This window comes from Gymnogyps californianus, chromosome 1 (assembly GCF_018139145.2).
Source record: "Gymnogyps californianus isolate 813 chromosome 1, ASM1813914v2, whole genome shotgun sequence".
NCBI classification, from domain to species: domain Eukaryota; kingdom Metazoa; phylum Chordata; class Aves; order Accipitriformes; family Cathartidae; genus Gymnogyps; species Gymnogyps californianus.
The window spans coordinates 147,991,454-148,004,814 of NC_059471.1; the positions used below are offsets into that span (position 1 = coordinate 147,991,454).

A 13,361-nucleotide genomic window follows, 5' to 3' on the forward strand; every position below is an offset into this window, starting at 1 on the left:
GCAGCACACAGGAAAGTTATCAACTACTAATATAATTCCATAGCATTAATTACTGTCCTGATGAGCCTGTTACAGCAGCCAACTGCAACCACTTCTACATATTCAAGACAGTAACCAAGGCTATGTTCCTAAAACAACATACAACACTGCATCTGCATGATGCAAAGTGCTGAAGTAGTACAAACTCTGCAAGTTCAAATTTATCTAAAAATTCTGAAGGAATGGGCAGATCTTTGGACAAATGAGGCATTGTCTGCATGCATGCAGACAGAAGAGAGCTGACATAAACATCATTTTATGCGCTTTCAGTAAACTGACAGAAATTCAGAAATGTGCTCATGCCCACGCTAGATCTAATCTGTACTGCCAAAAGATTACAGCCAAAGAAAATTGGCATTATTCTCTACCATTTGACAACACAGGTGGGAGAACTCTCTCGGCACTGCGCTTTGTTCTCTGAAGACAAGCAGTCAGATGCAAGAACACGCTGCATTTCAACATCCACCTTCCCCAGCCAGTGAGCGCAGCTCAGCCAAGCTGGAACAGCAAGCAATCCCCAACACACCTTGGACTCACTCTGACTCCTGCTTGGTTGGAGGGAGAAAGGAAATGGCCACCAGACTGTGACCGAGAAAGCCTTAGTCACTAGTCAGGTGGTAAGTCCTCTTCCCACACATTCAGAAGCGTAAGGACTTACTAGTTTGTCCTCAGCCCTATACTGGACCTCCAGACCAGAGCTTAACATCATCTGTCACCCTGGAAAGCACTCAGAGACAGTTCACATCTGTAGAAAGGAGCTGCCAATTTTGACCCGGTCTGCTTTTAGAAGATGACAGCCACACATTGCCCCTGATTTCTGATGGACCTTTTACAGGGTAAAATGTACCCTTTGAAGATACACTGTAAAATCAATACAGTTGGTTGTATTTCAGATGTGTAAAACAAGACACAAATTGAAATCTTGTTTTATATGTGTTACCAAGCCTCCTCCCTTGGTTTGCCTTTCATTTGGAAATGCTCTGGGCTCTAATAACTGACTGACTTAGCATCAAATTACAGCTGAAGTTGTAGACACATAATTAAATCAATACATAATACAACTCACATGCTATTGAGGGGACCCTCGACTTTTGGTTTAAGCGTGGGATTTAAAGCCAGGAACTCACAACTGATCTCAGCTTGACTTTCGACTTGTCTGTTATTATCTTTGTCTCATACTTCACAGGGCAATTGTAAGATTTATTCTGCTAATATCAGTATGTGCTTTGAAGACGTAAAGTGCTATCTAAGTGCCAAGTATTATTACTTATTCAGTAGTCTTGTTTCCTACGTTAGTCGCATTCGCGCAAAGCACGCCTAGCTTTTCAGTCAAATTTTGCTAGTTTGGTTTCCTTTCTTCTCTTTCATTTTTCATGAAACATTTGCTTGGTAGAGGTTTTGGATCATGGTGGTCCACATCCAGCAGGAGGAAAGTCATCCCTTGCACTCAGACAGCTGCTAGCATGTTTACAGCCACACCACCTAACCCTGCTCAAAACAAATTTTTGCAAGACAGTGCTCAAAACAACAACAGCTACTGGTACTGTCTTCCCATTATTCATACTAAAAATGGATCTGCACCAATATTAACTACAGTATAAAAATCTTATTTAGAGCTGAGGTAAAAGTGTTGTGTAGCAGGCAGCGTTTTGCGATGTTCCAAACCACATATCTTGGACTCTCTCTTCTTATAATCATTAAACTGTTGTATCTTTTCTTAATTCAGGACTAGGCTTTTGTGCAGTGGGATGTTCCAGTCTTGAGGATTTTTGAGATAACCTTTTCATGCAGTACTGCCGTGTCCCGAGTTTTCTTTGGGGGAACCTTGTGGCACTGCTCTCTGCTTTTAGAGACAACAACTGGATACTACAGCCCTCAGCCAGTCTCCCTCCAGATCCAGCACAAGGCCAGCCTATTTGGGCCTTTAAGTTTTGGTAAGGTTTGCTGTGAAAATGCTAAGCATGTATTAACTGGAACCACTCCTGTAAAGCAGGATGAAGCCTGGAAGGATTGATAGTGGGCTCTCCTGAGAACTGCAAGACACAGCTTTTCTTCACGGTTTGGCTATATTATTTCTGTTCACTTTGGAATGAACAGTATCAAAGCATCTAAAAAAAATTCTGCTCACACATTTAATGTGTTTTACTTTTCTTCTTCTAGACTATCAGCATCAGAGACCTTATTGCCTCAGCCATCTTCTGCTACTTTTTGCAGGTTTTTTTGTGCTAGAGACTTTAGAAGTGAGTTTGTTTTAGCATTAACTCATTCCCTTTCTAAATTCAATTTTTACATTAGACAGTATCTCAACTTACAGTTTATTTGACTAACTGCTTAATGACCTATGAAAAAATTGTTTTAAACTCATACGTTTAGTAGAGCTGAAGAAGAACATACATCACTCCTTCCTGATCTTCCACAGGTACTTGTTTAGATATATATAATGAAAACAAATATCTTTCACATGTCACTGTTGTGTTTCCCTTAGCTTCCCGGAGAGTAATGTAAAAGGAGCTATCAAAACCAGCTTTCACAGTCAAAATGACACAGATGAAGTTTTCACTTTTAAAGTGAAGTACATTTACTTAATCACTTTCTCCCCCTCTCCCCCAGTCTGCATATCTTAATTAATATGAATTGTTACACAGAACAATAAAGATTTTGTAATTAGGTAATACGGTTAAAATGTGATTTTCCAAAATAAAAACCTTATATATGACTGAAATATGCAAATAAGTCATCCACACCTTTACTGAAGCGTTCCTTTCCCACTGCAAGTTTACATCTTTCCCTTCCTTGTCTGGCTTCCTTGGCAGTTTCTGATGTTTGTGTCAAAAAATAAAAGTTAAAAAATGGCCTACCTCTCATAAGAGAACTGTGTACAAGACCTGGTTTTTTTAAAGACACCACAATGAAGAAACATAGAATAGTTACCACTGGTGTGGGGGAGTCAGGCATTCCCATTTGTGTTCCTTACGACTGTTTATTCCAAGAGGCTACGAAGACACAGATTTGAGTGTCTCCTGTAGAAATGGACGTGACTCACACAGGTATATACCAGCCAGTGAAAACCACTAATTAGTTTGCTCTACTCATTGTCTGGAAGCTGTCTGGTAGAGTCAAAGATGCAGTCAGTTTCCCTTGAGAAGCTCATGTACTCAAACCATTATAAGACTTCAAGAAGCTCAAGAAATGGCACGTTATAAACCAATGACCAAAAATTCCCTGATTCAATGCTGAGATTTTCTCTCGGTCAGCTTTCTGAAAACAATGTGCTCCTTTGGTAGTGACACAGAGCCACTGATGTGCAATCCTACCTGCCATTATGTCCTCCTTAGCACTGTAAGGATTATTCTTGCCAGGTGAGCCACTGTCCTTAGAGGGCTGTCAGCCTCTTTCACTCAGAAAGAGGTACTTAAATATTCCAGAAGAATTTATTGCGTGTCAGTCAAGTCTGTAAAGGTATGGTTAAAATAATTTAAGAGAACTGTGTGCCTGCTTCCATTCTGATGTCTTTCTCCTTATGTACTGTGCTAGAGAAGGAAGAAAAAGTAGTCATGGTACTTCGGAGATATGATTTCAGACATAGGAGGAGCCAAGAGCCACTGCTTCAAATAGAGGCAAATTATTCTCATACCTCACTGTGAAGCAACATTTTTTCCCAAGTTCCTGCAGGTGCAAGCATTAAGATCTTGTACACAGGCATGTTGTGCAAAGCACCGTTTCTACAACTGGCCTCCACCTCCAGTGCTCTGCTGGGATCTGCACGTCTCCATGGGCTCAGTCTCACTCGCTGGTGTGCAGTGAATGGTGTCCGCTGAGTCCTGCAAGGGCTGTGATTCAGAGTACAGCTGTTTGCCTACAGAATTGGCCTATGCAATCTGCTTTGAATATAAAAGTGCACTTGCACACCACCCCACCCTGAGCACAGCCTTTAGCATTCTTTTAAAATCCCAGCCAATGCAGAGGTGCACATTTTTTGACCTTTTACCATCCCTTTTCAAGTCAGTGATCTGTGCAGCTGGCCTCACGTCCAGTGGCTGAACCCCCACCTGCTAGCTGAATCAGACCAAATGTAACATGCTGTGGTTCCCAGCATACACCAATAATTCCTCAAGCCAGCACAAGGAAGACTGTATACAAATTTTGGAAAGTTATTTGGGAGAGGAGACATCTGGGTTGTATTTCCCGTCCAGTTAATTGCTTTCTGCAAAGCAGAGCAACTTTATCAGGAGGGACTGAGGTCCTAACAGCAAATACACTGTAAAATTGACCTCTGTGTGGAAGAACCACCTTAGTCAGAGAGACCAAGTCCCAGACATCCCAGGCAAGCTTTTTAACCATGGAGCTACTGATAAATCAGCACTGTGTTACCCTCTCAGCCTTCTGAGTCTTACAAATGAGACACATGGGCAATACATATATTTTACATACACGATGCAACACATCTAGTGGCTTTGTGCTTCCGGACCTAGGTGAATGTGTGCATGCTCAGCATGGGCAACGTAAACATCTGTAAGTCTAGGATTTTGTGCTCCTTACATGATAGGATTATATTATGCATAATGAAGTGAAAACAGTTTAAGGACTGCACACCACGTCCTCAGCTGCACTGATACAATCACATGCAAGGCAAGGCTGTAAACCAGATTATTGAGGCTGTGACCATTTGAAAAAAAACATTGCCAACCAATCACAAAAAACACACAGCAAACTAGTTAAGCCTTTTCTGGAGTAATTTTCAACTGTATTACTTTGAAAACTCAGCTTACAACGCAGCATGATGAGTACTTCTAACAGCACAGCTGAAGGAGCAGCAAATTTTGGTGTAAAGGACAGGAGCAATTGGCCAGAGACAGCAAAAACTTCTAAAGCCAGTTTTGTAGTTGAATTCACTATACTGTGTACCTAATTTCCCCATATAAAACTAATTACTACGGTCAAGTTTATCAGAGCTGTTGCTTTATCTTCAGACAAAAGTTGCCAGGGCCTGCCATATCCACAAGATCATCTGCTTTTTTTCTTTCTTTCTTTTAAATCATGGCTCCAATTGAAAAAACTATATGGATACTAAAGCTAGAATTTAAAACTACTGTACCAAATTATTTTCTCCCCAAAATGCTACAAATATACAAATCAAACAAAATTCAACTGGAATTTGAGGTTCTCAGCAGTTCTGACAAGTCAGAGTCTGAAAATCTGGCCCTCCATATTTGTACGTAGGGCACCAATAAATTATTATTTTTACACCTATCCCCAAAGAAAAAGCAAGAGACTGAAATAAGGAAATTACTGCATATATTCAGATGGATAAGTATCTTGTAAAATGAATAACTATGCAAGGAAAATCATTAACAATAGAGCCATCTGCTGTATTTCAAAAAAACTACACCAGCAAAAAAATCTGAAAATGTTAAAATGCTTTACAACCTGAATTTTTCACTACTCCATGTTACAGAAAGTGATCATAATGATTAGTACACCAGTTTAAATGACAGAAAATGTGTATTTCTTACACCTCTTCTAATTAAAAGCAATATTTACTGGCATAATACTGATCCTCTGTGTCTAATGACACTGACATTGTAGCTGAGCATGTAAAAAGCCTGAAATGCTTCCCATTCCATTCGAAGTAGCTAAGCATAGTGTTGTGTAAGGAGACAATGAGGTCAGCAGCAAGTTGAATATTTATTTAAATACTGACAAGACACTTGGATGGTTTTTTTCTTGCTCGAAAATAATAAGAAATTCCAGGTCTGAAGAGCTTACAATAGAAAAAAAAAAATCAACACAAAAATGAGGGAAAGTTTAGAAGACAGACTAACCCAAGTGGTTCTTAGTATATCTTTACACTTCTATCAATATACTTGAAGAGCCCTCTTTCAAGCACAGTGGAAGAAGCAGGTGTCTCGAACAGTGTTCAAAGAACATAGCCTTATCAGCCAATTCCCGGTTTTGCATCTTAAAGATGGCATTAAAACACAGCCCTAAAATCCTGGTTAAACTAGGGAAAATTGTACCAGCGCAGACCCAAAGCTGCAGAGAGAATATACTGCTGTAAATCTGCGCTCAAATGGGTGCTTCACTACATTCAGTCTGCAATGGCTATAGCTATGCAAAAAAGTAATACCTACAAACTATACGTAGCCCCTAAAAACTCTATCCTGCTCATGGGAATGTGTTTCTTAGCTGAAAAGTTCAAAATAAGACAGACAAACTCCTACACATTAGGTCAGATGTAATCGAGTTTTCAAAGACAGGGAAGACTGAACACCTTTTGAAGTGCCAATTAATTGCCGGTAGTGAGCGCTACTGCTTGTGAGTGTGCCAGTTAAAACCAGTTATAACCATCCCAGTGCCTGCTGGAGCGCATGGTGTTCTTCCCCTCACTGCATTTCTGGCACAGTTAGTTAGAAGTGATCGCAAACCAGAAACGAGAGCTGTCAGCATGAATCTTCACAGGGAAGTTCCTTCTGCATTTAAAATAAGCTTATGAGCCATCTACCTACACCACATCTGTAGCTCACCACAACTGCCTGGATAATATGTTTATCTATCTGCTCCAAATGTATGTGTCCTTATTAAATATACCAAGGATCAGACGTTTGACAACAAATATTACTTGTTCCTACAAATTTCGTCATTTAGCAGTTTTAAGTGTTATTTAACATTTCATGCAGTTTTTGTAGGTTATACAAAACAAGTGACACTTTATTACTACACCTGCAACTTCATTAATTGCTGCATAATAGTTTTTTTTCTACTATCAGCAAAACTAAACTTTCACGACTAGAATTTTTTAAGCTTCATAAATAATATAGCTAAGACATTCTTAGCTTAAAAAGAAAACCACATATATTTACCTGCCATCATAGCTATCATACTGGCTTTGTAGACATTAGCAAGGGACCCTAGTTCACCTGTTGCCAGGATTGTTTTCATATGAGCTTCTCCACAGGCCTCACGGCACTGACGGATCTCCTCATAGAGACCTGTGGATAAAAGCATGTGAAAATGATCAAAGTGGCCTGAGAGACATTTTCAAGTATGGCTGTAATTTCCACTTCTGGATTAATTTCCAATCTTATAATTAGTCATAGCACTCAAAAACTTAAGTTTTTTAAATTCAATAAATTACATGACTGGAGGTAATTAACAACGCCACACAGTTTCAGACTTAACTTAATAGCTATTAATGTCGGTTCTCTCAAAACTAAGAATGTGCACAGTATGCCAAACACTCATGAATACATCAGGAGTAAAAAATGCTATGATAGTGAAGACTGATTTTAAAACAGCTTTTTCAGCAATAAATATGGTAGTACATTGAATCAGTACCCGAGGACAGTTATGTTTTCCTGTCCACATCACATCATCACCCCCTCTGTCCCCTTCAGCCACATTTGCCAAAAGGCTTAGCCTAAAAGACACCAAAGGTGTGACCAAGCTGTCTAATTACAAACATTAGTGCCACCTGAGATGCCATGACATATCCCCCTTGGCTTCCAGCTGCCACTCCTGGAGGCTCCACATCTCCCTTCGGTTTCCTACTGTTCCCCCTAGTACCATGGGACCATCTCAGGAAGTCCAATTATGGAGCTCGATGTCTGTGTTTAGGCATCTGAATCCCACTTTAAGCTTCTTGAAAATAAGAATTTCCTGAAAAAAACGATGCTGTCTGCTAACATCCCTATTAAGGAGAGACCGAGGCCTGGGATCACACCTCAAGGACCAGCAAATCCGCACGGATCTGTGTTTACAAACCACCTCAAGTAGTTGCATTGCCCACAAGGTTATCGAGGACTTGGACCATCCTGTGCCGTGACCTCAAACGGCTCCGGCAAAGGTGAAGGAAGCACCACGGCAGCAGGGCCAGCAGGACATCTCTTTAGCGTGCTGTGGAGCTACAGCTCCACGGGCAGAGCTGGACCCTCGCTTCTGATGCCCACGCTCGCTGAGGAAGCCAGCTAGAGTTCAGGAAGGAGGTTTGTCATGAGCCACTGTTATACACACAAGCACTGCCACTCGCACTGGCACAGACAGCAGGACTGACTTATATAAAGCCTTTTAGATGGGAGATAAAGCAGACCATTATCTCTGTATCTTCACACCACTTGGAAAACAAAAAGCAAACCCTGCCCTGGAGTTACCCCTCCCTCCCCACAGACAGCTCCACTGCCTTTGGAGGGCCTCTTGCTATCAGTCTGTCTTCTGACCTACAGCTCTCCTTAGCTCTCATCTCCAAGCAGTCAGCATGTCCCTGAGACAAACCAGCACACATCCCACCTCCTCACGGCTTCTCAGTGAACTGCCACTCAACCAGCCAGCCACCGGCTGCAGCCAGGGAGAAGCAGGGACAGGGAGGACAGGCCAGCATTTGGCTGCTCATGGACATTGTCCGGAGCAGACCACCCCCTCACAAACTCCTGCTTTCGGATTTACGAAGTGTCATGGCCAGAGGCATGCTTAACTTTCTAACAGTTTTATGTTTTCACGGACTCAGTAAGGACTGGAATAAATTTGGGCATAACCGACTGTAAAAAGGCTAGAACTTGTGGACCTGGTCAGGTAACACAACACGGGGAGCACAGGGAAACTCTCCCACTCTTTTTGGTAAAATTCAGCAGTGCTCCCACAAAATTTTAAACATAGGGAGGCTAAAAGAGATAGAAATTATCGAAATATAGCTGTTAGAAGCTGACTGCTTGGGGATGTTTAAGACTCCTCCAGTGTGGAGAGAAAAGCAGCTCTTACAGCATACAGCCACCATTTCTGGAATTTGATTTAAAAAAAGACGCAAAATAAGCAAACAGGATCCTTTGCAAGAGAGTCCTTTTCACAAATCGTACTCAATCTTCAAACATATAATCAAAAAGTTCTTTTATGGAAGGCTAAAATACGGCTTTTAACAAATCTTTCTTGCTAAAAAAGTCCAGGATACGGCTATGAAGACTAAATTTTTCCAGCAATACTTGCTTTTTTTTCCCCCTCAGTCCTCAAGCGAGACCTGGAAACATACAGTAGGGTTTGCCAGCTGCTATACGGCTGGACCTCCCCTACACCCGTGACGCTGTGGCATCCTGTTGATGCCATCGGCACACCAGGTGGCCGGGGCTGGGATCGCTGGGGTGGTCCTCTGAGACGTACTACACACATTAGTAGACAACTGGCTAATGCACTTAGCAAGTCCCTTTATAGACACCAGGCTTCACCTTGTTTCTTACTGTGTACCAAAGGTGTGAATTAATCAGTACTAGCATGCAGTCTAACATGTTTTATTGATCAATTGATGATACTCCAGAAACCTACATCAAATCGAGACTCAAAAAGGAAATACAAAGAACCTCTGCTATTTTCTTGTGCATTTGCTAACACTGCTCATGTTAGATCCAAATGCAGTCTCTTTTTGTGGAGTAACTCTTTCCCGAAGCTTTTGGAAAGCCAGAGAAAGCAGCTTTCATGTTCTTCTAGTTTCGGTAACAAGAAGAAAAGACTCAAGTTTTCTCTACCTTTAAGATACGCCACCAAAAATGTCAAAATAAAATCAACAAAATGTACATTTAGGTTGGATTCCATGAAAAGAAATTATATCCTCATAGCTGTTGTTCACTGGAGTTAGTGTCGCAGCTACAGCACCCTTCCTATTGTTGGAAGGTACTTTTATATGCAATTAGTGCCAAGATCATTTGAACAGTCTCACTATCTGACAGCACGCATCAACCCACGGACAGGAACAACTGAGGATCTTCAATCATCCGTGTCTATCAGGTTAGCTGAGGTGGTGGAAAAGTGGGCATACTTTAATGGGGCAGGTGTGTAGGTAATAAATACTGCTTTTTATTCAGAGACCAATTATTGCAGACAATAGCTGGCATTCATAGGACATTCTCAACCCTACAGTAAAAGCGCAAATAGAAATGCAACTACCTCTGGGACAGAGAAAATTAACCCAAGGACCCCAGTCCCAGTGCAAGCAGGAACTGCTTTGATACAGAACAAGTGCAAAAACTCCTGCTCCTTTCAAAAATAAAAAAGAAGTTTTAGTACTCAGTTTTACATCAAGGCACAAATAACTTGATTATCCTGAAACTTCCTGGCAAATGTATAAAGTACGGGTGGAGCTAATCGCATTTGAAAATGCACTCAGTGTTTCAAGGGGTCCCAGGCTGCTTCTCGGACAGTCTGTACTGCGAAAAAGTCCATCACTTAACTACTCAGTTCTGTCAAGCCGATCAGTAGCAGGAGCAGAGCTGCATGCTGCGGTTCTGGGAATATCTGTGACCTGTGCAGAACACCAGTAACTGACGCAGCAGATAGAGCTTCTCTGGTTAGCAATAGTGGCACAAAGATTTTGGGAAAAACCTCTATCACAAAAAACCCTGCAGGCGTATTTTCAACTGTGAGCTAAGACCACCATGAAGAGGTTGCAAGAGACTCTCCTGTCTGCTAAAAACAAGGAAAAGAAAATCAAGAGCTCTCAAAGCAAACGGCCAGCGCCATGTAGCATCTTGAACACAGCACCAACACTACCCCTACTCAAACAGGTCTAAGTCTTAAGCCAGGAGAATAAAAAAAGAAAAGAAAAAAAACACACCAAAAAAACCCTCAAAGCAAGCCAACCTATATAGAATATATTTGGAGGCAGATGCTCACTGATGTAGTCTGTAGTAGCTCCACTGACTTAGCTGTTAAAATGGATGCCACATAAGAACTCTTTTACTTTGCACCCACTTACTTAAGAAACCTTACTGCTTTCATGAACTTTAGATCTGCTTTTATTGGATACATTTATAGAAGTCAGAAAAATTCAGATTTTATAGGAAAAAAAGCCCCTTTCATAGCTGTGGTTTTAATTTCACTGCTATAAAAGATAAGTGTTGGAAGGTGTCTTTTTTGTAGTTTTCCTAAAATTCTAACTATTCAGTACATTATATTGATTTTTAGCAGCTATAAAATACACCAAAGAAAACATTCCTCCCCCTACACATTTCTCAAGCAAACATCCCTGACAATTACTGCTGGCTATAATCTGCCTTAGATTGTCTAGATGGTCTTTTGCTTTGGTCTAATACATTTGTCCTAAAAATCACAAAATAAAGGGGATAATCCACATCTCCTACACAGGAAATTAAAATATTAAGTGGAAAAAAACACAGCTTAAATTTTTATGAAACAGCTCTTCTCCAAAAATGTGGTGATAAAAACACTTTTTCTTTTTTTAAATTCAGCTTATTTGCTGTTTTTATCTAGTCAGTCACATTGACTGATGTTAAGGCTAGAAAGTGAGACGAGGAGGGAAGATGTTTCGATTTCTGTTAGACCAAAAGATCAAGGTAATCATGATGGGAAACTGGAAGATGAGCTGGAGTCTTTTCCGTCTTGCATGTTAATGGCAGGTTTGTTAACAAAATGACAAGCACAAGGCTATCAGCACAACACGACTCTTTCAGTTCTGCTCTCAGCCACATATGTGCAACTCCAGGCTCCAGTGATTCACATAAAACTGAAAACAGAGCCTGGCTTCAGGAGTCTGAGCTGCTGCTGACAATATAAGACAGAAATTGTGCAACCAGACTTCAAGATCCCAAGTCAGCTTGCACCTCCAGAAAAAGGTAAATTCAACTATAATATTTCTGAACAACACGTGGCGTCTTTTCCAAGTCTCTGGAACAGGGAGTGTATTTTCTCTGCGCTGTTTATAAAGTATGTAGCACAAAAGGAGGCCCCAATCCCTGAACAAAGCCTCTAAACTCACAGTTGAATAGTTATTAACAGATTTGAAAGGCAGCTTTCATAATGAGGTTATACCTAATGTATTTCATGGATGCAGTCACATTCAAATTTCTTAGAGTATACTTGTTTTGTTCCCTTTTCTTGTAGGAAAATTCAACTGACATAGAGCAAACGATGGGTTAACAATACCTCTGAAGCCATTGACAGTGTAGTACATCCAGGTGTTTGCTAAAAGCTGTGGAACTAAAAGTAATATTACAGCACCCCAGACAGCTTCAGAAGGTACAGCAACTGCAACATATTCATTGATAACAGGGAAAAAAAAAAAAGAAAAATAAATAAATCCAGTTTCTTTCAACAATTTGTTGGTCAACTTCATCACTCTTTACATACAGGCTCCACATTCTGTGCCTAAAGACAGTATCTAAATTGTGATTTTTAAGCTTAATCCATACTTTGTCAAGTGATACAAGACAATGGTTGAGTAAACTATCGTAAAGTAGGTATTGCTTTAAAAGCTAATAGATTGTAAAAGGTATATAAGTTCATAAACTTAAATCTCATTTAAAGTTATTTTCCAATGTAAATTAGCTGTCCAATAAAGTTGCTTTCATGTTCAGCACTATTAAAAAGATCTTAACAATCACTTCATAAAGATCTAGAAAATATATTCTGAGTGTCATAAAGAACTCCAACAATATTTAAGAACTCCTTTAAAATAACTTGACATAATTGGACATACACTAAAATATTTAATAACCAAACAAGCCTTTGAAACAAATCACAAAGCAACACTATTCTAGCATGGTGACCCCAATTATTGCACAGGCTAGAAGAAAAGCTAAAAATATATGAACGGTAAGATCAAGCACTCTACCACATACATATTTTTGTCAATAACTCCTGAAGTTGTGAAGACAGGCAGCATGAGAAAATAACAATAAAAATATATTAGTGTTATAAGCATAAGCAAAGGTTCTGTCATAACTGCAAGGCAGCTCTAGTTGATGAAGCGCCTTGAACACAGGCATAGTTACTACACTAGACTTTTCAATTTTATGTAAATTAGGGATCCATCCTAAAAAAAGACTTCTTCGTCCCTTCTTCTAGCTTCCTTAAACGTACTTTATACATTGGTGTGTATCATATCTAATCATTAGAGGTGGAAACCTGCGTGATCACACAGGTAACATACATCTATTGAAAGCTAAACAGGAAGTCAGAACACAAGATTTTCACCAAAATATTCAGATCACCTAATGAAGTAATTTTTTTGGATGGGCAAGTTAAATATTATAATTTTTCACCCTGTAGCATCATTATCTGGATGGCAAGTAAATTCTGTTCCTGAGGTAGCTTTTTTCAAGACCGTGTAAATACATGCCATACACAGACTCACGTTCATGAATAAACTTTCAGAAAACATTTGGAAATAATTTCAATTCTGCCCTTAGTAAAAAAAAAAGTAAACCAACCATTGCCAAAAGAAGGATGGCTTTCAAACTTGTCATGACTTCAGCTCTGGATAAAAGAATATGTATACCAAATCAAAAGTCATTCCTAATTTACTTATTTAGTAAACTGACAGCTTT

The 13,361-nt window shown here is 40.0% G+C and overlaps 1 protein-coding gene across 3 annotated transcripts in view; it reads right to left on the minus strand.

Annotated features, from left to right (window-relative positions):
• Window positions 1–13,361, minus strand: part of DERA (deoxyribose-phosphate aldolase) — a 55,445-nt gene that overhangs the window by 22,757 nt on the left and 19,327 nt on the right. Inside the window, exon 6 of one of the 3 annotated variants that reach the window (XM_050906714.1) lies at window positions 6,957–7,028. The exons of 1 other annotated variant lie outside the window; for it this stretch is intronic. In XM_050906714.1, coding sequence (XP_050762671.1) covers window positions 6,957–7,028 — 72 coding nt within the window. Of the gene's footprint in view, window positions 1–6,899; window positions 7,029–13,361 lie in introns of all 3 variants that reach the window. One more of the 3 variants, XM_050906704.1, reaches the window with a different exon arrangement.